The sequence below is a fragment of the Crocodylus porosus genome, unplaced genomic scaffold (genome assembly GCF_001723895.1).
Source record: "Crocodylus porosus isolate Cpor-Errol unplaced genomic scaffold, CroPor_comp1, whole genome shotgun sequence".
Taxonomy (NCBI): Eukaryota; Metazoa; Chordata; order Crocodylia; family Crocodylidae; genus Crocodylus; species Crocodylus porosus.
In genome coordinates this window covers 33,820,001-33,847,355 of record NW_017728913.1, presented here as the reverse complement: position 1 = coordinate 33,847,355, position 27,355 = coordinate 33,820,001, and the positions used below count along the sequence as shown (strand labels likewise).

The window sequence follows — 27,355 nt, the reverse complement described above, 5'->3', positions numbered from 1 at the left end:
GCTGAAAAATCAGGCCATGGCTTCTACAGAAGATGAATGAAGCCTAGCACAACCAAGATTAAACCTAGGGCAAGACTTACGCAGCACTGTTGTCCTTGCTCTGCAGGGTTGTATTCTTGCACGTAAGCATATTAGAACTACTTGGAACAAAAAGTAGAGCCAGCATAGCACTGCAGCCAAGACTGCCTGAGTCTCAGCCTCAATGCGTCAGACAGGACTTAAGGTGTTTTATATCATCTGATTAGCAGATGGAGTCAAGAAACAAACCATTGTTAGGGGCTGTACCAATAGACTCTGTTTTCTAGCACATTGTGAGCTGTCTCCCTGCAATTTAGAAGAATAAAAGCTAAAATGTGCACATTTTGTAGCCTAACTTGAGGTGCCCACATCCATATTTAGAAGAGAGCTGGTAAGATCTGTGCTCAGCATACTGCACTGGAACGCGATTCACTTAAACACAGGCACTTGCATTTGTAAATCTTGGCCTTGACTTTTCACCTGTTTTGTCTTCTGTGGTTATAGTCCTTTATTACCCTGGCAGGATTGCTTGCTACTTAATTTTCTCTCCTGCCTTCAGTGGAATGGAGACTAAACAGAGGAGCTTATTTTAAAGAATGGTTAGTTTGCTAAAAATCCTCCAGAAAGACACAATCTGATATCGAGCAGACACATCAAATACATCTCTGACTGTGTCTATTTTACCTGAGATGGGTTTAAATTGGGTTTAAGACTGCAGTCAAAGATTTAATTTATTTTTTGAAAGGGGAAACAGTTGATTCTATTTCCCAGCAAGAACAGTTTTTGTAATACTAATTTATACAGCATGTTTCTTTCTGCATTCAAAGCCATCACTTTACATGTGGCTTTGAATGACCGCAGCAGTAACCTGCATGCTCTTTTCCTTGACGAATGCAAATCTCTCTCCCCTACTGGTTGTGAAAATACGAAGTCCTGTACCAGGAAACAGGCCACAGTTAGCCAAGCACAGTGACCTGATTCCTGTTGGATCAACATGTTATCAACGTGAGGTTGTCGCTACAAAGCAAGTGTGGTGAAGTCTGCCTGTTCTAACTAAAATCAAAATGTTCTCCTGACATGCACTGCTGCTGAAATCAGCACTTTCTAGGCATTGGGTCTAAATGCAGATTGAAGCAAACGCAGTATATATATGTGTATGTGGAGGGAAGAGAAAGCAGTGGATAGTAGAGTTATTTTTGCCAAACTGCTTATGTTTAATCAAATACTTTTAATCTTATTTTACCCGCTCAGGATAACAAGACAGATAACAGTTCTGAAGTAACAGATAGTGCATTGTGTAGATGTGGGTGTGGTTTTTCCCCTTCCTCTTATTTATGTAAGACTGAACTTTGTAAGGTGTGTTTAACGTTTTCTCTAAAGTGGGCCACTGGAGAGATCCCGTGGAGTAATTTGCTTTGCTGAGTTAGCAGACCGGGCCATTGGATGGGAAAAAAGAGATATTACCAACGGTGTAGCAGATGAATCGATAGGAGGGCAACTGGATCGCTTTGCATCTTCATGTACAAACAGCAAAGAAATAACCCAGCTGCAGTGTCTGACACACACATTTAAAAAACAAATATAAACACGCACACATTGGGTTGGCTTTTATTGGAAAGCCCAGATGCAATCTATAGTAATCAATTTGTGGAAAATTCAGGACACATATAAAGTTAAGAAGGCAAATTAAAATAACAATACAAATCAGACAAAATTTACATCTCAAAATATAATGAAAGCATTTTGAATGTCATTGCCTAAAATACTTTGAATCTCATTTTCCCCCCCCTGTAAGCTGCTTCTTTTAATTATACATTTTTTTCTCCTTTAAAAAGATCTTTTGTTTACATGTTCCCCAAGGTTAGTATTTCCTGCAGGAGCATGTCCAGATCACAAGTCTTTTTAGGAAGAAATAGGCTCATTATACCTACTAACAAGGCCACTAATTGGCTTGATTTGACTTTATCTAAAATGATCACCAACAGATACTGTAATTTGTTGTTTATTGGTGCCTTAACAAAGGAGAAGGAACTAGTACACGTCAAGTAGACGATATATTTCCATTTTGACATGTTGTACAAGCTTTTTCATATTCAAACAGAACAGAAACATTTGACATAATTTAGAATATGAGCCTATTTCAACAGAGCACTTATAGCATGCTAAATACAGTGCTGTGGAAGTCACCTAACAGAACCGCAAACACCTAGCATTTTACAGTTTTTAAAATGTAAAACAATGACACTTCTCTGGGGTTTGATGCATCAGTTCCTAATTTTAGGGCCTTCAAGACTTCCAGGGCAAAAAATATGAACTAATCTGTGCTTTCATTCTAACAAAAGATCAGCATTCTATGATACGTGTAATTAGTTCTGTATGCTCTACCAAATACACACATACAGTAATAGCACGGATACTGTAGATTCAGTAACTAGTTGGCCAGGAGAGATTCAAATCCATTTATCAAACAATCCTAATGTGCAATTTAGCATATGTAATACTATAGAATCTCAGTATACAAAGCAGTTAGAAAACTATTTTTATTACATCCACTCGAACTGTTCATATTTAAGACTTGTTCACTTACTATAGCTTGTCATAATTATACATGGATAGAAATACGGTGTATGTTTCAAGGAACATCAAAAAATCAAATTCGTCTTAAAAATATTTTTTTTGTGACTGAATTTAGCGCTCATGAAAGTAAAGCACTAATCGTGGTTTCAGCCGAGAAACAGCACAGGTACAGTTGGTTCTGTGCATGGTTTCTGCATGGAGCTGGGTACCCATCTCAAGCCTGCCCTGTAACAAATTTACTGGGCCTTAATTTGGCATGCTCTGCTCCAGACAGGGTAGTGGTTTTGTGATACAGGGTAAGTACTAGGAGAAGACCTTCATCTCCACCCCAGTTCCTGTTCAGTTGATCATAGTAATGAGACTTGAATATGAAACTGAAGGCCAGGGTATGAACCTGCAGAATGGCTCTAAGAGCAACGCTGTAGCATCTGATCAGGTGCTGCTCTTGCCTCACTCATGAAATAATACATTTAAAAGAGCTGTTTATACAGAAGACAAAGTTGATAGAACTGGATGAGACTATATTGTATCATCTTCTTCTACATACATTTGCCAAGCACCTGAGACACTATTCTCTCCATTCTAAGCCCACATTTAAAAAACCCAAACAACAGAAAACCCACTCGGTATGAATCAGTACCCATTTATTACATTAGGGCCAGGAAAAGACAAGGAAAACCCAATCTATTTGTTTTCCATCATAATAAACGAGTCTTATTTGGTTACTGTGCCTTCTAGGAGTGACTGATGAAGTGGCACTGGCTTGGGTGACAGGAAAGGGAGGGGAGGGCGATGTTGTCTTATTAGCCAGCCACTTGGGAGTATTCCTTCTTATCAGCAGAGTGATAGAAAGATGCACAGTTTTAAACCTAATACAAAAATATTAACACTTCTGGACATTAGTCATACACTGTTATATCTCTACAATATAATCTTTTATACTGTACAGCTATAACATAAAAGGTGCAATTCCTTTTTAAAAAAAATCACACACAGCACATTTTTATCATTTTATTTTTAAGTATAAACTTTTTTAAACACTTTACATAAATTAACTCCTCTGAGACTAATATTTGATGTACAGTAAATTGTAATTCATATAAAAATCCATAAACAACTTGTCTCACATAATTTACAAAAAAATCAGGGTTTCCTTTGCTTATCTGTAACAAGGATTCTACTTGCCATTTTCCCCCCCCCAAGGCAAACCATGTTAGCATTGTAAAATCCATTATTAAATTCCCACGGTAGCATAAGTCACTTGTGCCAATGTCCTTTTAGAAAGCAGCACAGTTTAAAGCAGTTGGGTTGTCTATAAACAGTAATTTTTGCCCCACATTGTAAAATTAACAGATATATACCACATCCTATGCAGAGAAAGAGGAAGAGAGAGAAAGAAAGAGAGACTACTTCTTTTAAGCAAAGGTCAACAATTCAGTAATATTTGGAAACACTGTATGGATCTGTATCATAGTTAAATACAGTGCCTCAAAGGAACGGTCAGCCTGTTGTAAAATCTTTAGGCCTTTTTAATACTTTTCAGTCCAATGTGAGTGCAGCGATATGCATATGTAAACATATTCTTTAAAGCAGATCACCTTTTAAGGTCATTCAGAAAAAAAAGTTTTCAGCAATATCATTCTTCTGGAAGGCGCTCTCTTCACTGTAGAGTCTCTTCAGATTGTGCTACAGAAAAATCTGAGCAAAGGTGTAAGTTTAGGCTCAAGTAGTAATGCAGCAAAACAGTTTGGTCTCCCTTTTAGAAGACACTGGTACACAGTTAGTCTCTTTGGCAGCCTTGGCAAAGCCAGTGTGTTACCTCTTTCCTATCTCACTTTGTCTAAGGAACTGTATATTGTTAGCGCTGTCTGCTAATTCGGGGTATTGCTCCACAGAGAGTACATAGTACCCATCATATCCTTGTACCTTTCCAGCACTTAGTAACTGCCTCTTTTCCCCCTCTGTCCATAACCTGGCACCTTCCTCTCCATCTCTTACTCTTTGTTGTTCTCTGGCCCAGGCACTGGACAGCGCTCTTTGTCTAGCCTGCTCCAGTATGCGCGCCTTCTCTTCGTCAAGTGTCATACCATAGCGCACGTGAAGAGCTAGCGCGCCATACTGCATTTCAACGTCAGCAAACCTACGAGTCCTGCCGTTCACCACAGTGGTGGATTGGGAAACGGTGACATTGATGCCATTTTCCAGGGCTTTCCGCCCACTCGTCAGCCTCAGCGTGCCTAGGTCACTCTCTGGTGAGGTTGTCTTGATGAAATAGTGAGTGTCCTTTCCCTCAATTGTGAAATGCAAGTTCTCTAGGTAGTAGGCATTGTTTAGAACAGCTGCCACTTTTATGCAGTCCTCATTTGCAATATTGAGAACATTAGTCTGCACTTTGCCTTGATTGACAGCCAGCATGACCCCTTTCCCAATTAGGGACTTCACTGTCGCAAACCACAGCCATGACTTCTCCCCGCTTGATTTCCGTCTGCTGATCTGAACTTCTGCCATCTTTCCTAGAGACAGAAAAGCCTTGGCTTGTCTTGCCACTTGTTGTTGCACTCCAGAAATTGGCTGAAAACAAGAACAGACAGAAGTTTTTAAAAGCCATCTGTAGCCCCTAGATACCAAACAAGCTTTCTTGGTATATTGCCCGTGGTTCACAATAGGATATGCCACAACTGACAGTGCCAAAGAGTTAATTAAAACTACTGCTTGTTCCATTGAGTTACAAAGGCTATTTTGCTTTATAATGTTCAATGTGTGTTGCTGGATTTTCTTTTCTTTTTCTCCTTACACGACTCCCCCCTTTAATTATTAATGGTATTATAGAAAAGTGACTTTTTGCTAGTAACATTTAACACAGGAAAGAGCTACCTAAATACTAACTAAAATCATCCTTGGGACATCTTTTATAATCTTTTTCCCCCATTTTTCAGATGAAGGATTAGAGGCAATGCTATGGAAAACAGTGTGCATTAGAACAGGGATTAGACAAGAGAAGATCTTGGTTTCTCAATTCTGTCCTTACACTGCTGGACCACCTCTTTCACTGCAGGTCACAATCCTGATTCTGGAGGGGGAGAGTAGGGGCGTGTGTGGGGCAAGGTAGGGTAGGGGGTGAGGCGTAGAGATGATGCAAATGCAATTTTCAGTCTGTGCATCGCGTCCCAGCCATTTCTTTTGTAGGTCAACCCATACTGTGAAACGGAAAAAGCATAGAGCCTATAATGAGCATGTAGGTACACAGCCCTCAATCGATGTTTTCAGGTAATCTCATCTCTCTGCTTGGCATCTGATGAAGTGAGCTGTTGTCCATGAAATCTTCTGCATCCGTGATTCAGTTAGTCCACCAGGTGCAACCCTATCCTGACTTCTGCTTAAAATGATGCTGTAACTAGCCTATTCACTCTAAAGTAAATCAATGCAAAGGGCAGTATATGACTACTATGAATGTCTTGCTAAATAAGAGTTTTTCAAGAGAGCTGTAGGACTTTTACAGGTTTTATCTCCTATTCGAATGAGCCCTGCCTCTGCCAGAATAGGAGAGGAAACGCGCCAGGCAGCAATGAGTCTTGAAGGTATACAGCAGTGAGACTGTATTGCTCCCTACAGCTGATGGGTCATGGGAAGAAAGGATTAGGACTACACTCAATCGCCAAATTATTGTAGCTGCTGGTAAAGGAAGGGGAGGGGCAGACCTCTGAATGGTTTATCCAGTGTTTTCTCCCTTCTGAAGCCAACGCCAATTCCCTTGTTTGGGCTCTGATCTCCTCTGCAGTCTGTCTCACTCGCACTTTGCCTTCATTTCCTTCTCTGACAAATGGGGATAATATTTTAGAAGAGATGTATTCAAGGATTAGTTACTATTTAGCTCTTTCCCACATTAAACATTACCAGCAGAATTTTTTTTTGGGGTGGGGGGAAAGGGGAGAGAGGGTGAAGAGAGAAAGTGTTTGTGACCTTCTGTAGCACTACTCCAGGGAACTATGCGTCACGCTGAACCCTTCTGCCATCCCTGAGAATAGGGGATTCTTTTCTGACACCACCTCAAATGGAGAAAGAAGTGGGCAGGCACGCCTGTGGCACTAATCTTGTTCCCCTGCTTTAGCCTTACAGACTACACATGCACTGAATCTACACTGTGCTCAGGATACACCGCCATAAAGGTCGCTTTGCCCAGTCACTTCTACCCTGGAAATGAGACCAAGGCACAGGCCTGAGTGTGTTCCCTACCGCTGCTCAGAGAATCTGTCTCAGCATGGTTACGGGTGTGTGTTCAGCGCCACGCTCAGGTGGCTGCCTGGTCTCATTTCTGTGACTTTGTGTGTGCCGAGCAGGTGTGGCTGGGTAGGCAGGCTTCATGGTGAGGCTCCTGGATATGCCACAGAGGTTTAGCTGATCCAACTCCTGGTGTTCAGACTTGGGCTGCTTCTGGCGCCAGCTTTGGCACATCCTCACAATTTGCCCTCATCATTTCCTTGCATTGATCATCTTTGCTTGAAGGAAGAGCGGTGACCCTGACAACACCCTGCCTGGTCTGCCTCCTTTTTCTTTTGTCACCTCAGTTCTGTTCCTGCCCTTGCCTCCTTCTGCTCTCTGTTCGCATGTTATTTATGGCACTCGCTCTTTGATGGATTGTTCTATTAATGACAAGGTTCCTTCACCCTTCCATAGATGTCCTTTTTCTTTTATATTTGAATTCTAAATAAATGATCCCTCGCAACCCTTTGCCACCTATTCATCTTCCCTCTCTCTCTGTCCAAGACTGTAACAGTTTCTGCAAAGGTCTAACAGACAGGTGGGGGATGGGAAGCTCAGCCACCTCCTTCCTTGGACATTCTTTGGGGTTTTTTTGTCCCCATCTAGCTTTGGGTTGAGCTCTGTGATCCTAAACTTCAGTGTAATTCAAGCCCCTTTTAAGTAACCCTCTGATCCTAAGTCCTGTCCTTCCTTACTCATCCTACCCTTCCTCGCTCTCTACCACTCCCCTTCGGTCTCATCTCTCTCCACTTAAGCACCTTCTCTTTTGCATTTGGGCAGGTTGCTACTTCTATTCTGAAAAGGATCCTCCTTCAACACACGTCCCTCCTTCCCTCACTCAGTGGTGTTTTATTTCCCTTTGTGTGCCCAAACAGCAGCTTTGTAGCCACGCAGGTGTCATCTTTGGCATTGAAACACAGGTTGTAATTTTATTGCCCCTGCAGATGCAAACTGAATCAAGAGGCTATGAATGTTGTGTGTGTGTCTCTCTCTCTAAGTGTTAGTCTGAGAAAATTTTGGTGGGGGTGGGGGAAAGAGGAGGGAAACGGGAGTGCAGCCCTCTCATATTTTAGTCCGAATGGGGAAGTAGTTGGGGCACAAAGTAGGAAACCCAGGTTCGAGGCCCTGCCTTGCCCAGAGGTTTGAACTTGCATCCCTCTGCCCCTTGTGTTTAGCTAAGCATTAGATAACACGTTTTGAGAGGAAGATACAATGCTAGGACCCAGGGAGTCCTCCTATCCAGGGTAGTATCTGACTCACAGACTATTAATCCTGTAGCTTGCTTTATTCCTTGTGGCCCCACACATCTTCCTTTCTTGGCTGCTAAAGGGACCGACTTCAAAGGTGCACTGGAGAAGGGTCTGGCTATTACCACAGGCTATACTAAAAAGTTGGAGAGGTGTAAATTCAAACCCCACTGAGGTGAAGGGAAAGTCTCCCAGCTTCCAGTCAAATGCCTGAATCACTCCGCTAATTTGGCTTAAATGCAGGAGGGTCCTATTTTTGTCTGTCATACTGTAATATCCAGTTTTCTGGCCCCTTAAAACTGGATATTACAGTATGACATCAGACCCAAATCTTCTACCGCTCAGGAGTGCCCTTTCCACTAAACCCTCCATCTTGCCTTCACTCCTCCATCCCCAACTTCAAGTAACAAATGATCCAATTATCAGCAGATAAACACTTACTTTCCTACAACTCAGCTTATCGCAGAACCTCCCTCACGCCCTGTGGTCAGATCTATGATTCATTCTGCAATATTCTTATTCTCATTTTAAGGATCTGCACAACTGTCCTTGCCTACATCTCCTTCCTTCTCTCCCATCATGCCCTGCCTTGCCCTGTAGGGTTTAACAACTCTTTTCTTTCTGCTTTCTTGTTTGGATATCTTCTTCGTGCCTGTCACGACACTATTTCCAAGTTACAGATATGTTTTCATTCCACTATGCGCTCCTGTACTCTGGACTTACTTATGTCTCTGCTTTCCTTCAACATTTTTTAGAATGTATCTGATTCACTTCCCATATAACATAACTCAGACTGTAAGTTATATCCTTTATACCACGCCTCGCCCCACCATTCCTTTTGTCTGCTTTTGTAATTTTATTCTGCCAAATGAGATTGCAACTCTACAGGGTCATGATCTTGGGAAGTGCAGAGCAAAACCCTGACCCTGTATAAATATTTATTAACAATAATGACAAACTACTACTTAAAATGCAATATAATCATTCCTGTATATCAGAGATCCCTTTATATGTTGTTATGAAGGGATTACCCATGTTCTTGATTTCTTATCACTCTTGCTTTAACTGAGATTTCTGGGATGTTATTGGGCATTGCCTTTTGATTCTGAATGGTTGGATTTATAAATGCCATTTTCTTAAATTGCAGATTTAGTTTTTCAATTTTACATTCCATTTATTTTCTTTTATCACTTAAAACTGTAACAGGATTTCTGGTCTGCAGTTGATTTTTTTTCCCCAAGGAATTTCATAAGCACCTGGAGTTTTGGTTCTGTGTAATGTAATGGGTTTTACCTGGGGTAATTTCATTTTCAATATTTTATCTTTACATATAAAACATGGTTAATATTAAAGAGAAGTAAAATTGTACTGGTGCCTGGTATGCATAATTTATATCACCTGTTCTTCTGTTTATTTCACAGTCTATTTTTATTACAGTGTTCACTTTCTGCCTTCAGGCAGGGTGTTGGTATAAATCCAATCTCTAGAGTTTCTGCTAGGAAACTTACACATCTAAAAAGGGTTTCCGAGTTCTATTTATTATTTGTCCCTGTGTTCTTATATTACTGAAAACAAACTGGAGCCTGTTTAAAATCATATATAATTTAGCAAAGCTACAAGACGTAGTGTAAAATTACATCTGTAACATACTAAATCATTTGGAGATTTATAAAGCACAGGTTTGCCCTGCACGCCTTAAATAAAAAAACTGGCAAGCGAGAGCCTTGAGGATTATGTAGGTATGTGCAGGTCAATTAGAATAATTCCTTCTCCTAAATTCTAACTCCTTTTTTTCAATCTGTGTGACGGCGTACGGTTTTTATTTCTTACTGGTATATCATCCCATTGCTGACTCTTCACAAGTTCATAAGAAGGCTCTGTTAAATCAAATTTGGGAACAGGGAACCCAGGAATGGCGTTGTGCAGATGGAAGCCAAATGTCACCAGCCAGCTGTTAACATCTGCAAGAAAATTATATGAAAAAACAATGTCAGAATTTTTCTATATGTTACAAGTATATTTATATCCAAGAGTAACTTTTGGTATAACTGCATTTTTGGTAACATACCAGAATTCTTTAAAATTATTCTTTTCATGACTCTAGTGGCTGATTTGTACTAGAGTGATTGTTTTTACTACAATTCTGCTCTCCCAGGTATTGTTAGAAGACTTCCAAGTAACCGTTCTTCTACTAAAAAGTAGTTGTGTGGCATTTTTCTCACTTCAAAGCACTGTGGATATTCATGTTTGTGTTTCAGTGACTCCCAGAATGAATATGGCAGGCCAAGTAGGAAGGGTCTTTTCCTAAATCACATTAGGATCTCACAGCCAGGCTGAGTTCTTTCTGTGTTCATGTTTCATTATCAGTAAAAAGAAAGTTCTCCAGGTGATATTCTATACTTTGTTATACCTGATCAGTCCTGCTGACTCCAAAGGAAGCCCACAGTGACACCTGGACACTCAGCTGTTTTCCATAGAAGGGTCTTATTAAACAATGTTTACTGATGCAAGGAAGAGCCCAGAATCCCAAGCTAATGAGAATAAAAGTTCCTTTTAGACTCTGAATATTCACTGGAAGGTCTGTTCAGAAATAAGGTTCCACTTTCCAGTTATCAGAATAGAAGCATCTTTTAAGGGAGATGGGGAAAGACAGGAAGCAAACCAAAGGGGGCGGGGGGGCAAAGGGAGGTTTTTTTGTTGTTTTTACTGTGGTTCCTTGTTGCTCTTGTGAAATAAGAACTATGGCTGTGTGATTTCAAGAACATTACCTGTGCATGTGAGGGATGGGCACACTGACTACTAAGAATCATCTTAGCCCTCCTTTTTAAATTTTTTTTAAAGGTAGTTTAAAGTGGAACCATGATTCTGGGCAGTGCAAGGACATCTTGCTCTGGGGCTTGCGTTCTATCCAGTATTCTTCACAAATATTTAACAAAAGCAGACAGAGCACTGGCTATCAAAACCAACTCTTTCTGTTTAGGAAAACCCTGAATAGGTAAGGGGGAGAGCAGTATTTTTCAGAAAGTCAAAAAGGGCTTGAAAATCTTTACTTTAAAATAATGGTTTGGAGTGCTATCAGATAAATGAGGCCCTTCAAACTGCGGATCTAAAGCTGCCACCTGACACTGTCACACAATGACAGCCTCGTCTCTAACACAGACCCAGGCTGTAATCTATGTATCAACGATGTTATAGAAAAATGAAAACTGCATTTCAGTTAATGTTTATGGCAACTGCATTGTTCTCACTGTTTTGAGGAATATGATTGCTACACCATTCCTTCTAGGCTGCACCGCTAGGACAGGATGGATTTAAGCCACTGACTCCTATCCAGCCTGTCAATGTCTATTAACTAACTAGTAGGTGACTGTTTTCAAAAGTAATTGGTATAAGCCCAATTGTTCCCAGATTTCCTTCTCTGAGGAAGAGTCTTGCCACTCATTACTAAATGGAGATGAGCTTCTCCTTTAGTCTGACACCATCTGAATGAAAAACCACAGATGATCTGAACAATTTCTGATCTTGAAACTCAGACACATCTGCAGGCAATATGATTTTTCAAGAGCTTATGTTGACACACAAATACTTTATTTCTCTTCATACAGATGGAAAACTGGAATACATCATTTAATCTAAGGTCCAGATCTACAAATCCACAATATACTCCACATAACCTCTCAACACACCTATTTTTTCATTGCTAAAAATTTTTCCTAGAGTGCAGTTATTCTGCTCAAAACTTCAACTGTCTTGGGTCAGTTGACCAGAGCACCTTAGGGGCCATTTCATGCTTAAGCTTGTTTGGTATGCACAATCTGGGTGTCCCCTGGTCTAAATCCCGAGAGGGTGATGTAGTAAGCCAGCTCTCATAATGCTAAACATGCTGCTAGGCTGTGTTTTGTTCACGAGTCAAAGCTCTTTCATTCAAAACTACAAATGGAGGTGGTGGTGGCTATCTCTTCTTTTACAGTCTAGCAGGATGTTGGAGAGCTTGGTTTAAAGTCCTTCTCATCCTGAGGGGTTCAAACACAAATCTTCCACCGCTCAGGATAGTGCTCTTTCCACCAGACTCCTTCCATCTTCCTGCTAGGGCTATGCCACTGGCAACCAGGAATGTAAGATTCACAGAGCCAGAAAGAGCGTGAAAGTCCTTCTTCTAGGACAGCTTATGTATTTTTGCATTAAACACTCATTGGGAAGAATACAGAAATACACTGGGGAGTAGGGACTTATATACTTCATGGGCAAATATTCCAAACTCTCAGCTATGACATAAAAGGTAGCCATACCAAATGTGTCTAAATTGAGGAGGGAGTTTTAAATTGTGAATGTCCATGCATATTATAAGTTATTAGGTAGGTACATTTGGAGCAAGTGAGAAATACTGCAATTTAAACAAACTATTTACCTGTGATGTAATCCTTCACATCGTGTATTTTACTGGCTGGATTGTTATTTCTAAACATGTACAGATTAAAGGGAGCTGGGTCCTTCCCAATCCTTTTCCAGATGTCAATGTCCGGTGTGGTCCAGCGGCCTGCCAGTATGTCATAATCTCTTTCTCCAAAGTGGACTAGCTTTGTCAGTGGGTCATACAAGCCTCCGTGGAATCCTATTACCAACTGGAAGTCCAGATTTGAGTCAAAATAAATCTCACCATAAGCAGTGTATTGAATTTGTTTAAGCATCAAACCATTGCTGCTAAAAACAGCTAGCGGTGTCCCAGTGTTATCTGAGGCAATATAAAATTCATCCCCACTACTAATTTCCATGGCAAAAAGGTGTCCTTGTAGGTCATAGTACAGAGAAGTGATCTCAGAACTTGAATGGTTATACACATGAGTTATCCTGGTTGGATAAGTAAGGTCTGCATAAAAGAACTGGAGGTGCTGTCCAAGGCTAGTTTTACTGGAAACTCGTCGTCCGAGTCCATCATAACGGTAAATCACTGTCCACCCACTGCCTTTGCTGTAAACTCTAGTTAGCAGGCCTTTGGAGCTGTATTCAAAGATTTCAGTACCCCTCTGACGCAGGAATCCATCCTCATCTAATCGGTACTGAACATCACCTAGTCGAGTTATTCTGTCTCGCAGGTCATAGCGAAGTGGTGTCAAACGTGCACTACTACTTGGGTTGAGCAAATGGAGGTTGCCATTCAAGTCGTAGTTGTATCGCCACATGATTTTTTCATTTAGATAAACTGTCTGGAGCTGACCATCTACATCATATTCATAAGCATATTTAGTGGTGTTGGCAAATGGCCCAATTTTAATTTCTCTCTTAGTCACTCGCCCCATGTTATCATACTGAATTGTAATCCAGTACATTAATGACCTAAATATTTCATATTGAATTTCCTTGATGCGGCCATGCGCATCAAAGTGTTTTGTGTAAGTCATTACAGCTGTAGAAATTATCTGGTTAATATCATAATATATTACTCCAAATTTCCCAAACTGCTCAACTTTACCAGAGATATCATCAAACTGGTAGAGATCAATAGGCAATGGGGTTTCATTGATGACACCTTGCATGCTAGTCACTCTGAAGCTGTTGTCATAGCTGTAGTCAAATCGGGCATTTACCATTCCATCTTCACTAAAACGGAAAATCTGCCTGTCAATCAGTGGGCCAATTTGCCTATATCTAATGGTGCAGATAAAACCATCGCTTTGGAGGTTTACTGTTTTCAGGACTCCTGCTGTCTCATCATAAGTAAAACTGACTCTGGTACTATCATAAAGAATTTCTGAGAGCTTGGTTTGTCTTCTGTATTTGAACAATACTCTCCGGCTTGTACCCAGGAAAGCAGTTTGAAGGAGCTGACCTTCTTCATTGTAGTCCATTATTACAGATGCATTACTTTCAGGGGGGTTATATATGTTCCGGTAATAGCCAATGGAGCGAATTGTCTGCATGGTATGACGAGCAACACTGGGCATGGTGACGGCAGAAAGTCGATCCAACAAATCATATTCGAAGATGTACTGCCGCTGGCTATGAAGCAGAAGGACCATTGACTGAAAATTAAGAACAGATTTTAACTGTGTGTCAAATCATTACACACACACACGCACCCCATTTCTTAACAAAAATGTGACATTCCACTCGAGAAAATTATCTTCTTTTTAATTGAGTTATCCTTGACCTTACATGTTGTTAACGTTTCCCTGCCTAATTTACTTAGATGCTTAATTACAAGAGGTTCTGTAATTAGTGGCTCCAGATTCATAATGTGCTACTTGTTATGACTGCTTCACTCTTTAATCAAACACTCGGAGCCAAACAGCAGATTGTCAATGGATTTGGATAAGTCATGTTTAATTCGGGAAGAAGTGAAACTGTCTTAAATCCAATAACTCAAAAAGGGAACAACATATGGGAGAAACAATTTCTCCCCTATAATTAGTGATCATTTAACAGAATTTGACTAGACCAAAGATCTATGAATACTGTGTTCTTGTTCTGTCTGTGTTTGTAACAGGGGCAAAGTAATTGTTTGATTATTTACATCAAGTGGAAGTAGACAGAACTATTCTGACATTTTTCTGATAGATATTATGAATCATGAACCTTGATTCAATTATAGCCTTAATCACTGGTAAACAGTATTTGCTGAATAATAGATTCAGTAGACAAATCTGTAGGTTCTACAACTAAACTAAGGGTATGGACAAATGTACATTTTAGTTTCTTTAAAAGGGGAGAAAATGGAAGCCCTGCTTGGGAGTGCCCAGCAGCTATTATGATCTGTTATGACAACTCTATAGCGATCCAAATTAGCAAAATTGCCTTGACTTTGAACAGAAGTGGAGCAGGGGGAAAGCTGGAGTGGGTTTGCTGCATTTCTATCGCTACAAAATCATGTTGTGTTGTGACAGCTTTTGTTTGCATCCTTTGATGTCAACAGACTTGTTACAGCTGTCCTAAGAGTACTAAACTGGCTCTGCTCTTACATGTCAGGACATGAAATCTCACAATAGGGATTTTCAGATAAAGTCTTGGGAAAGAACAATTATCTTTCTGCAATCCTAACACATGAAATAAAGATTAAAAAGTTCTCTATAACTGCTTTGATTTGATAGTAACAATATGGACAAAATATGAACAGACAGCTTTAACTACAATAATAAAAGAACTCTACTCTGTGGCATAAAATACAACATTGGAAAGCTTACACGCAAGTAATATTCAAACAACTTACATTATCAAGATCTAATACCTGTATGTTATTTTATGTATTAAAGCATCAGGGGGGAAGAGCTGCCATTTTAGCTGATTGCCTTAATTCTTTAAAAATACGCTGGTTTCTAGAAATTAACTAATGCTGGACAGTATGTCTACTACAAAACCATTCCCATGCAAATCCACACTGATACTTAAAAATGTGTTTCTGATGTTTGTTTTTCTTCCCTTGAATATGGGTAATATATGTTCCATAGCTTCCAATGTGTTCTTTACCTTTTCCAGATATGTGTAACTCCATGTTTTTCCATCAGCAAATACTCTAGATACAATCCTTCCCTGTCCATCATACTCTATTTTTTCACTAGTGGTCCCTCGCTGAATGCTGCCAATTTGACCTGTAGATGAATAGGTAACATTGACAGCCATCAGCTTGCTGCTTGGCAGCCAGAGCGTTGGATGCCCTGATGTGTCGTAGGCAATCCTCAGCAGAAATTTACGGTGATCATCGTAGATCTTTTCTGTCTTTGTGGTTCGATCAAAGTCGACTGAAAGGAGGTTTCTGCCATTAACCTTTTATAAAACAAATAAAATGACAAAATAAATCATGTTGTTCAAATACGAGCCACCTATTACTTCCTCAAAGTACCAGCTATTGTTTAAACACCATTTATGATGATTGATTCTCTTTGTCAGTAAATTAATTTAGCAACTTCTTGGTGTAAGTGCAAGGCATTAGATTAACTGCTATTTTAAAAGGTTTCATTAAGTAGAGAGATGGCTTGGAATTTGTTCAAGATCTTTTCAATTAAATTCCTTGATGTTTAGTCAACTGTTAACAAAATACTAAAAGATAATAGAAATGTTTTTTTTCAGCATAACTGGTACCATTTATAAGGCACAAATGACTGCTAAGCAGTACAAAAAGAATGTTAAGATGTGGCAAATTACTGGTAAAGCATAATATAAAATTTTTGGTTGGACAACTGTATTTTCTTGAATACACAACAAGGTATGTCATCATCCCCCACCCCCCCATTGGCACTGGGGAAAAAAGCCCCTTGTCTAAGTACCAGTGCACTAAGTGTATGGATACTATATGCACATTGTTACATCCATCTTTAATTTCAAGTTTATTGTTTTCAAATTTGCTTCTTACTTCTTTGTGCTCAGGGAGCGAAAGGTCTGGTGGTAAGGAGAGAGGGAAGCGGCTGCCAGAGGAAAAAGATGGGGGGGAGCCAGGGAACAAAGAAGCTACTTGGCCCCCTCACCCTCAGATTTCTTTTCTTTGCTGTAGTAATTGGAGGGGGACAAATTCAAAGCAAACCTCCAATAATTAAATTCTATATCTGCACAATTTATAAGAAATTTATAAATTTTCCATATATAGAATCTAATTATTGTGGGGTTGTCTTATAATCAAGGTCATCTTCTTTTTGAGTAAATAACGTAAATGCTGGCACTTCAAGTAAGCAAAGAACTCAACCCAAATTTTTCCAAGTAAGTACTGTCAAAACTAAATGGTAAAAGGTAAGGTTTACAGACTAGGTGTTTATATATAAAGAACACAGGAGTTTCCATAATGGATTAGTATCTATTTAATCCACTCTTTTATCTGGGTCTCTAGTAAAGATGCCAGAAACTCAGAGCAGATAATTACAAAACACAGACTTATACATAGAAGATTATTTATAATCTATGGACCAATTAGAAGTTGGGTTATGACTTGAACCATGACGCTGAATTGTTTATATTTTAAAACATATCCATTTCAATGTATGCACAGATGTTTCCATTTTATATATAAATAAAAATCCTTTGAGACCAATGATGGCCAGTGGCAATTAATTCTGTATGTGAATTATGCAAGAGGCCAGGATTTTTGTGGGTGATATCTTTTATCAGCCCAATGGCATAGTTGGGAGGGACATAAACAAGCTTTCAGGTACAAAGTACCTGTTTTACACATTGGATGCAAACATGTAGTAGGTTTTTCAGTTTTAAATGTATTACTGCTCAGTTTCATTGAATTAGTCCTTGTTCTTGCATTGTGAAAGAGGGAAACAAATGCCTGTTCCACTCTCTGCACCATACAAGCTTCACTAGCATATCCCCTCTTAATGTCTGCTCCCCACATTATACTTCCCTGTTCTTTTAAAAGTTTTTCCAGGCCTTTAATTTTTGTTGATCACCTCTGAATCTCCCTTAATATCTACTATCTTCTTTGAGTATGTCAAATAAGCGTGAAACATTGATCACCAAGATAGTTTTTTAGCACTGGAAACTGACAGTCAATGGGAAGAGGGAGCTGGGTCCTGGGTACATGGATAAGACGGTGGCTTGTGCTACGTGTTGCTTAAATTCCCTTTCTAGGTAACAGAAGGCAAATAATACAGAGGTAAATGAAATCATGCATATTAGAGGGGAGAGGCGAAGACAAATTATCCAATGCTATTTGGAAAAGACCAAAAAATATTTTCATGTTGACCAGAAAAAAACTACAGGGATATATTAACATTTCTCAAAACTGCATATCCCAAAACATATCTACTGTCAACTCTGAAGTTGCACCTTGCAGCTGCTGAGTTTCTAAAAGAGCAGTATATATTAGATTATTTATTATTAGGTTAGAGCAGTGATGGGCAAAATACAACCTGCAGGCTGGATCTGGCCAGCCAAGGGTTATTATCTGACCCGCAGCATGTCCCTTGACCCCACCCAATCCAGATGTAGGGGGAACCTGAGCCATAACACATGCTGCTGATCCCACTGCCCCAAGGGGCATGTTGGGACATAGGCGGCAAGGCAGTTGATCTGGGCTTTCTGGCATGGTAGCAGTTTGCTCCTCTTGTCTGCTGCTACCAGTCTTCCCTGCATCCACTGCCAGGGGCACTGGATAGTGTGGGTGGGGTCTCCATGGAGACTGGCCCAGAACCTCATGGGCACGACAACACTCAGTCGGATGGATGGGATGGGGCTGTGGGCAGGGAGCAGCGTCTGGGCATGGGCTGGGCAGATGAAGCCAGGGCCAGGTTAATGGGGCAGTGACAGCATGTGACCAGGGCCCATAACAGAACTGCAATCTGCTCCCTGCTTATCCCTGCCTGTGAAACCAGCACCCATCACAGAGACATGCGGGGAGTAGACTGCAGCTCTATTCCAGGCCCAGTCCCGCACTGTCACTGCCCCGTGATCGTGACCCTGGCCCTGCCCCTGCACCTGCCCACCCAACCTGCTCCTGAACCCTGTTCCCCATCCCATCCACCTGGCTCAGCACACTCTGCCCACAAGGGTCCCAGGCCAGTCTCCGTTGAGACCCTCCCTGCCTACTCCATCCAGCGTGCTCGGCAGTAGGTGTGAGGCATGGCTTGGGACTGGATGGAACCAATTGTCCCAGTTCGACCACTGCCACACTGCATCAGTATCCTCCCCCAGGCCATGTTAGCACCTCCCGCCCTCTGCCACACCAGGCTAGGTCAGCGCCCCCGCTTCCCTGGGCCAGGTCAGGTCAGCAATGCACTGCCCTGCTCCAGCCCACAACAGCTCACAGCTTACAGAAAATCCTTAAGTGGCCCTACAGCCCAAATAATTGCCCACTCTTAGGATGGAGGGCATTTAGAAGCTGATACTAGGTCACAGAGAAGTTTGGAAAAACATATTCTTTAACAAATTTGTTCGGCTTACGTATAGCATGTATGTCTGTATTTTTGTTGACTTGTTCTCTTTCATATGCTTCAGAACAAAGAGCTTGTTTTTACATAAATTACCTTATATAAGGAACAAAAATGTAACAGATGTAGAATTGATATTTTATATATTTGATAAGCCATCAAATGGTCTTGAAATATACTTTGACAAATAAATGCTCTGAGATTGAGTCTAAAACTGGTTTAAACCTAAATATGGCACACTCCCATCTGCTCCCTTTACATTGTTTGAGTTTCTCTCTCTCTCTAATTTTCAGGTAGTTTTTCTTACTCCTTTTTCCTACCTTTTCAGATGGCGTTATTTGCCTGAATTACTTTTCTTTGGCTGCTGTTCTTTGTCTTTTGCTATTTAGCCTCACCTTCCATCAATCCCTGCCTGTCTCTGTCTGTTTTATTTCTAGTTCTCTTCCACTTTTTCTCTCTCATTCCTTTGCTTACAATTAAGCTTTCGGCTTTTCTTTTAGTTCCTGATTAACATTCCTCCTTTGAGGCTGAAGAAAGAATAGGCAAAGCTGGCTGTTTCTGGACCCCAAGGGGAAAAGGAAGGTTTTAAATTTAAGGCACTAGACTGGCATTTAGGAGATCTGGACTGATGCTGGATCTTCCTAGAATCAAGCGTTATCTGTTTCAGTTCCTTATCTGTAAAATGGGGATAAAAATATTCCTCCCTTTTTTTTTTTAACCTTTGTCTGTCATTTTGAGACCTTCAGGGAAAAGAATAACTTCAACCAAGTCTATGTGACAAACTTTTGCTGTCATAACTATGTTGCTCAAATGTGTGATTTGTGATCAACACACCTATGCTGTCAGAAGCTTGTTCTGTAGATGTAGGCTGTGCTTTTGCTGGTATAGCTTATTTTGCTAGGTGCCAGAATAAGCACCGTTAGCAAACACATTGCATCTGCACTAGGAAAGCATTGCCAGTATATGATGGTACAGGTATAACAGCAAAAGGCTCCCAGAGTAGATCTGGCTAATGTGGTTTTACAGTGCCAGCACAGCAGGACCTCAGCTGAAGCTTCTAAGCACTACTGTGATATAAACAGTGAGGACAAGTTCTTAAAAGAGTAAACTCTTGTTCTTATCAAACAGAAGTTCTAGGATGTTGCTGGTCTACTGTATTGCAGCAGGTCTGGGTCTAGTCTGCTTGAACTCCTGTATTTCTTGCCAACAGCCTCTTGAGAATACCTGACATGGGAAAAAAGTATGACTCAAGTGGATTAAAGGTAGCGCTGAACTGCACTACCTTAAAAGGACCTTCAATAAGCACTGTATTTGTCCTTTGGAGTGCCCAGGTCTCCAGGGAGCATGCTCATTTGTTAAGACATACTGTACTTTTTGGATGTACCGTTTCCTCCAAAATCAGGCCCCCAAAATTAAGATGCATGTACTAAGTGGGGAAGCTGATTATTCTGCCCAGGATAGAAGCATTCTGCTTTTAATCTTGCTTCAGAGTGCAGCAGCTGTTGCATTACTACTCCGGCAGCTGACAGAATCAATTGACTTAATCATAGGAATCATAGAAAATGAAAGTTGGAAGAAACCTCAGGAGGTCATCTAATCCAATCCCTGTGCAAAACAGGACCATCCCCAACTATATTACCCCAGCCAAGGTTTTGCCTAGCTGGGTCTTAAAAAACAACTTGAAAACAATGGCTTATTGTTGTTCACTCCAATAGTGTTAACCTTTTTTAGGTAATCAGGTGTTCATCTAATGTGTCTTTTTATTGGTCTTAATGTTCCATTAATCAAGCTAATCTTCAGGCAATTTTGCTGTCTGCTAGCTGCTCCTGGTCTCTCTCCTGTTTCACAGCCATTGAGACTCTCTAGCACTTTTCAAAATCATAGATCTACACATGGAAATGAGTCTTTAGCAGCAGCTAGGGTTTGAGTTTTAGTTAAGCAGGAAAGGGAATGAAAGCTCTGTGCAGCCATAACTTTGAAAAAATCTTTTTTCTTCATTCAGCCTTTCAAAACCAAGGTTTCTATCTTATATTCCAAGGCATGTTGTATGCAAGAAATATGGTAAAAGTTGTTATCATTTTGGCCAGACAGCTTCATTTGCCCATTTTGGGACCCCTTGGTGATATAGCAGAGAAAAATCTTAGCATTTGAAAACCTTGGGATCACCCTTCTGACTGGCCTCAGTAGGGTTAGTGTAAGAGGGCTCTTTGTGCCCCTCATCTAACTTTTGTGTATGGACCAGAACCATTTCTGGTCAATGGACAGCACCAGAGCAATGGGTATATTAACAAAAAAAAACCCCAAAAGAGAAATAAGAGCAAGTTGAAGGTAAGAGGAGTGGTATTCAGAAAGAAAGGATGATTAACTATTTTTAAAGGGCTCCAGGTAAGCCTCTGTCTAAATTTGCTCCAAAAAGATACAGGGATGATTCTTTCTAAACATATAATACTTTGAACAACACCTACAATAAAAACAAAAGAAATATTTCACTAATCCATTAATATGTATCTGGGTATACTTGCTATGTCAAATATTGCAAATTAGCAAATACTTCACTTTTTTGGGGTGGTGGGCATAACCATTGCCAAGGAATGCATCCTGTAACATTACCTACCTCAGATATAGCATAATGAAGGTATAGACTACAGAGCACACATATTAGCAATACATTTATCATTCTTCTTTACTTGAGGAACCATCACAGATTTATTTAGATGAAGTGAGTATAGTTCCAATACAAATGTTAAGATGGTCTTGTTCCAACCCCATCTGGAGTGTTTAATTTAAGTTATCTTTGCTAAATGGATGTCAAAAGTGGTTTGCCTGCTAGATTTATTTTCCCCATGACATAATGAGGAACAGAAAACCTAACAAGGTGGTAAAGACTTATATTAGGAGCACATTTTGTATGCTACAAAATTTAACCCTCTCTACAAAAAAACATGATTATTACAGCCGTCATAAATTTTTCAAAAGAATAAGAATCCTAGGATTGCACTAAGATTATGGCAGGAATGGTTTGTGGAAATCTTAAAAGTTATCTTTAGATAGCAAATCTGCAGAGATTCAAGATGACAAAAAGGGGAGATGGAAGAGTGACGTTCTTGCTGACTCGTTACAGAACACTGGATGCTGAGTACAACAAAGTTCTAGGTCTATAGAAAAGACAAGGGCAATTGCACGGTACATGTTCTGCAGTTATGCAATGTAATGCCCATGGAATGACATTTATGGCTGCCTGTACAGGAGCGCAGATGCTGTTCCAACGCGCTGTAATTATTCAGTTAATCGAGTCTGCTGGAGTGTGGTAATTACCACGTTTCAGCCACCTCCCAAGTTTCATGTATCGGCACCCCCATGCTTCAAAATGGTGGCAGGGTGCTTGAACTAAAGCTCATCAAACAAGCTTTAGTTCAAGCGCCCCTGCCACCATTTTGAAGTGCGGGGACACTGATACACAAGATGCTGTGGCATCTCAGAGCAGCTCTAATTGAAGTGCCACCTCTCTTCCCCCAGAGCACATGTAAAAGTGCCCCACTTTACGATTCATGAACTCCAAGGGCAATGGATATCATGCATGCTTGAACTTTTACTCACCCTAAGCTTTCGTCCGAACACATTGACTTTTCCCTGGGCTTGTTCTTTTCGGAATCGCCATTCTACTAAATTTTGTCCATTCTCTCCTGGGAGAGTCATGTTTCTTTTTGCTACTGTTGGATTGGCAGTGCCAGCTAACACATGCGGTTCCGTCTGATAATGTGAATCCATGCCACTGGCATAGAGAATTCTCAGAGAGCCATCATAACCAATCTGGTAGCTGTTCCTTAACTGATCTGAAAATGCAGTGAAGCACAAAGATGCATTTCACCTTCTTGGGTTAAACACTTTTTTCCCCCTATGCATTTGCTATGCTGTAAAAGTATATAATGTTTGATTGTATGTACTGACATCAGCCTGATGATGTCACTCGAAGGGAGAAGTTCTAAGGCTTCAAATCCCTTTATTTTCAATATACTCAAAATCATTTAATCTCTTAGGAAAATCTGACCCTCAAAGCAATTTCTTTCCTTACAGTTTCATGATAAATTTCTGGCATAATAAGTATAATGTAATCACTGCTAGAATGGTATGGCCTGGCACACTATTTTAAATCTCAGACCCTAGTCTGTACCATTTTTAAACCAACTTATTTCCCTTTCAACCCCTCCCTGTATGGCCTTTCACCTTTACTTTTTAACTAACAGTCTTTTTGGCTAACCACAAAATATGCTTCCAAAACTAAGCAGTTGTTTTTCAGATCCTAAAGTACAGTTAATGATGTCCCCCAGGTATCTACTGTCTCCCTTAAACAGTAATATTTTTTCCTAACATCTGCTTTGCTAATCTGCCCCTAAAAGGAAGCTGACCCGAACGCAGTGTGCAGTGAGAAAAACAAGTTTTCAATTTAGTATGTGATTTTCGATACTTGTGGGTTTTTCTCTTTACAATACCTTGAACCATAGTATAGAAGGAATCTATCGACGATAAGTTGGAAGTGATGCTGACATCTTCCTCTCTACTAGACGATTCAATGTCCACTGTAATGGCCTTTTCCATTTCCCCATGAAGGTTAGTGACAACTCCAGTTGGGAAGGTAACATTTGTTAGACGACCCTCACTGTCATAGCTAAGATAAATCATGGTACAAAAACATGATAAATAGTAAGAACAAATTGTTTTCATTTACAAGTAAAATTAACAGAAATATCAGCTTTCCATATTGTTAAGGCATGTTTGCGTTCTGTGCATGAAATATGCACAGTGAAGACTTCAAACGGGCTTTGAAGTAGTCAAAAGACTGTTTAACATACAGGAGCCTCAATGGTGATAGCAAGAGCAAACAGATGGATCTCCAGCTCTGCATATTATTCTTTGAAGTGTGACCAAAATCCTGCTGCACATCTAATTTGCTGTTTCAAAGGGAACATATTTGGTGGTGTTAAATTCCATAGCATTCAGCACTCACTTCCTATTATCAGAGTAGATTTATTCCACTGTTTATATCAGGAGTTCTCACAATTTGTCATAGAAAGGACAATACTTTAATAAATTGTCTCACAGGCCCCTTCCCTCTGACTCATGATTATACAGACCACCTGCTCTTCTTTTCCTTACAGCTTAACAACCCTTGTATTTCACAGAAAAATGTTATCAGGAAAACACTTAATCCATGTTAGGTATATTTCTTTACTTTACTGGAAATTAAGTTGGCCAGCACATGCAACTAGCTACTTATCTATGGACCGCAGTCTGTGGTATTAAATCATTCCTGATATTTCTTGAACATTTTCAACTTTTTTATCCAACAATTATAACTTTTTGGCTGTAAATATGTATAGAAGAGATCTACATATGGAAATTAGCATGTGATTTCTGAAATGTACCTTTCCCCACAGTTTTAATGATTAAGTTCCTCTGGTTAGCACTGTTACGTATGATGTGGATGGTACTGTAGAGAGTAGTGGAATATGTTGGAGATACAATTATCTTGAAGGACCTGTTGCCAAAACAGCTGTTTATAGCCTTTCCATCAGAAATAGGTACTCTAGATGCCAGTATATTTCAAGGGTCTAATAAGATAAGTAGCACTCATTAGGTACTAGCAGGGTAATTCTTAAAGGAAAAGCAGAAACCCATTTCAACAGAGATATCACGGACTGTGATCAGCTGGAAGAGGCCAATGATAAGACTGCTGACTAGGCCCATGCCATCAGGTTGACAACAGTAAGATTCAACTAATTATGCATGTTTTATACCTGATTCTAACACTTTTCAGTAAGTAAATGTTCAATTTGACCCCAATTCATCACTAGGGATCCTGATTTTCTCTGATTTAAAAATATTCCCAATTTTCAGTTAAAAACCGTAACCCCAAATCCATATTTTTCCATAATTAAACGCCACTATATATATATGTCTATATATTAGTGGTGTTTCATTTAAATCATGGAAAAATGTGGATTAGGAGTTGCCTTTTTTTTTAACTGAAAATTGGGGATTTTTTTTCAATAGGAGAAAAACCAGGATCCCTGTTCATCACAAATACTATATTGTTGAATTAGTATACAGTATGTCACTTACTCAACAGTAACTTTTACAAAGGTGTTATACTAGGCGACACTGGTGTTACTCCCAAATGTTTCAGCCCCTCAGACTACAGCAACTGGAAAGGTTTCAGCTTTTAGCACTACATGGGAAAACACGGTATACGACACTATTTCTCAAGACTGGCCTGCCTTCTTCACGGACTATTTTCTTAAAAATCCCTCAGTTCAAAGGACATTAAACACTTTATGCTCTACAGCTGCTTACAGTCCTCTCCTAGAAAGGCAGAAATCCTTTTCTTCTTATCAACTTTCCATTCCACAGACTCATTCACTGTGGGGCAAAAATCTCTTTCCCCCACTGCACCTCCATTTCCATAATGTCTCAAATACTCCACACATACCTTTGACTGCTCTTTTTATAGTTTACTAAATATTAAATTTCAGTCACCCTGGATTTTAATAGAGTCCCTTCTATTGGGTATCACAGCATACTGAGTACCTCTTATAGCTGTATCTTATTGAACCTGATGTCTTTTATTCCATAATGAAGGTCAAATGTGGCTAATACCTTATCATCGCCACTCATTCCCTTTGGACTTCCAAGGCCTTTTTTCATTTTTCCAATATTCCTTCATAATGTGTCGTTTAGTTCTGATGAATTTGTTCATCTGAGCTTGTCAGCTTTAGACTGAGAGCCTTCTTCTATTTGCCTGCTGGTCTAATACTGTGTCTTTACAGAAACTGGTCTTAAGGCTAATGGGCCATTCCCCTCTTTCTCTTTTTTGTGTGTGGCGTCTTAGAGTTATATATCTGCATAAATACCCACAAACAAACATGCATACACTGTTGCTATTCTGGGTTCTGCTGATCTGTCTCAGACAGCCCTGTTTCTGTAATAAAGCCATTCAAGGAACCCTTCCCGGAGCCCTCAGGAGCATGGCAAACAGTGAAAGTTTGGGGGGTAGGGGTGTGCACGGGAAATGTAGAGCGTGCTCACCAGGCAATATTCTCTCACCTTTGCTCCACTGACTGAGATAAAATCACCTCACATATGCTCTATAACCACAGGAAGCAAGGGGGACCAAATCAGTATTCCTTTCCCCTGTTAAGAACATCTGCTGCTGCAAGGTTTCTTTCCACAATGCCAGACTCCCAGTGGTAATGATTACCATCTTCTCAGCTTCTTGACCTTCTGCTCTCTAACTGCTGGAAGTCTCCCTGCCAATGTCCATTTGCTTTAATTTTAATTGCATCCCTGCCCGGACCATTTTCTGCTCTAGTCCAAACAGGACATTTTCACCATTTTGTTTCACAGACTTTGTAGTAACTCCTGGAAAGCCTTTGCTGAAGGTGGAAATGTCCTATCTTCAGTTATATATCATAACTCTTGTTCATGTCTCATGAGGTTTAGACCAAATTTAACTTCACCACAGCCCACACAGTGTCATCTAACATTTACTATTGTAAAGTATTACAATCGAATGTGTGGAGCCACAGAATTGAAGTTTATCAAAAAAATTCTGTGAAAACTGATGTCAGGTTAGGGTTGATATTGTTTATTAATGCATCTCTATGTAGCGCACGCTTGCAGAATTGCTTCCTTAAAGTTATTGTAAATTCTGTAATTCTCTTCTTTTACTGTTGCAACCCTGTCAAGTTTCAAAAGTGAGCCACACTGGTTCTGGCACATCTCAGATAAGATGACATTCAATTCAAATGCATTTGGGTATTTGTAGACTTGCTTTAAAGATTGGTTATGAATAGTAATGTTATTTGAGACAGCATATCAGAGAAATGAGGCATGAACATCTTTCGTAATATAGCCACATATAAATTTAATGGTAGAATGAACAATACTATTAGTATACTTAGTGAACATGTATTAGAAATATCTTCAGTGCATCTATCTGCTTATCAAGACTGAACAGAAAAGTCATGGATCCTTTCCTGACTCCTTTTGTCAATAAACAGGTTTGTTTGGCAAGGCCAAGCTAAATAAAGTGAGAATATAAGGGAAAAGTTGAAAGTTCATCTTTAGTTAGTACACTGTACTGTTGGTGCTGGCACACATATAACATGTTGAAGCGTACTGAAAATCTAGCCTAACATGGTAATAAAGTGTTTCATGCAGTTTTGTTGAGGCTATTAAGCTCACATTTGCCTAGAGAGCAATTAGTTTTTAATGCTAAAAGCCAACATTCAGAAAAGAATGTGCAGGCACACTGTTGGTTCACAAATATGTTACTTTAATTGCACTTAAGCTAAAAGCAACAAGATGTTTTGAATTTTCCCCAACCCTCGAGCAGGCAGC

General features: G+C 40.0%; 1 protein-coding gene across 8 annotated transcripts in view; it reads right to left on the bottom strand.

The window, feature by feature from the left end:
• Positions 1–1,610: 1,610 nt before the first annotated feature.
• TENM3 (teneurin transmembrane protein 3) overlaps positions 1,611–27,355 on the bottom strand; it is a 456,764-nt gene continuing 431,019 nt past the window's right edge. For all 8 annotated transcript variants that reach the window (XM_019534649.1, XM_019534650.1, XM_019534652.1 and 5 more), the window contains 6 exons: positions 23,449–23,624; positions 22,556–22,791; positions 15,564–15,860; positions 12,511–14,122; positions 9,933–10,063; positions 1,611–5,166 (listed from right to left, as the gene is read on the bottom strand). In XM_019534649.1, coding sequence (XP_019390194.1) covers positions 4,411–5,166; positions 9,933–10,063; positions 12,511–14,122; positions 15,564–15,860; positions 22,556–22,791; positions 23,449–23,624 — 3,208 coding nt within the window. In that variant the 3' untranslated portion in view covers positions 1,611–4,410. The remainder of the gene's footprint in view (positions 5,167–9,932; positions 10,064–12,510; positions 14,123–15,563; positions 15,861–22,555; positions 22,792–23,448; positions 23,625–27,355) is intronic.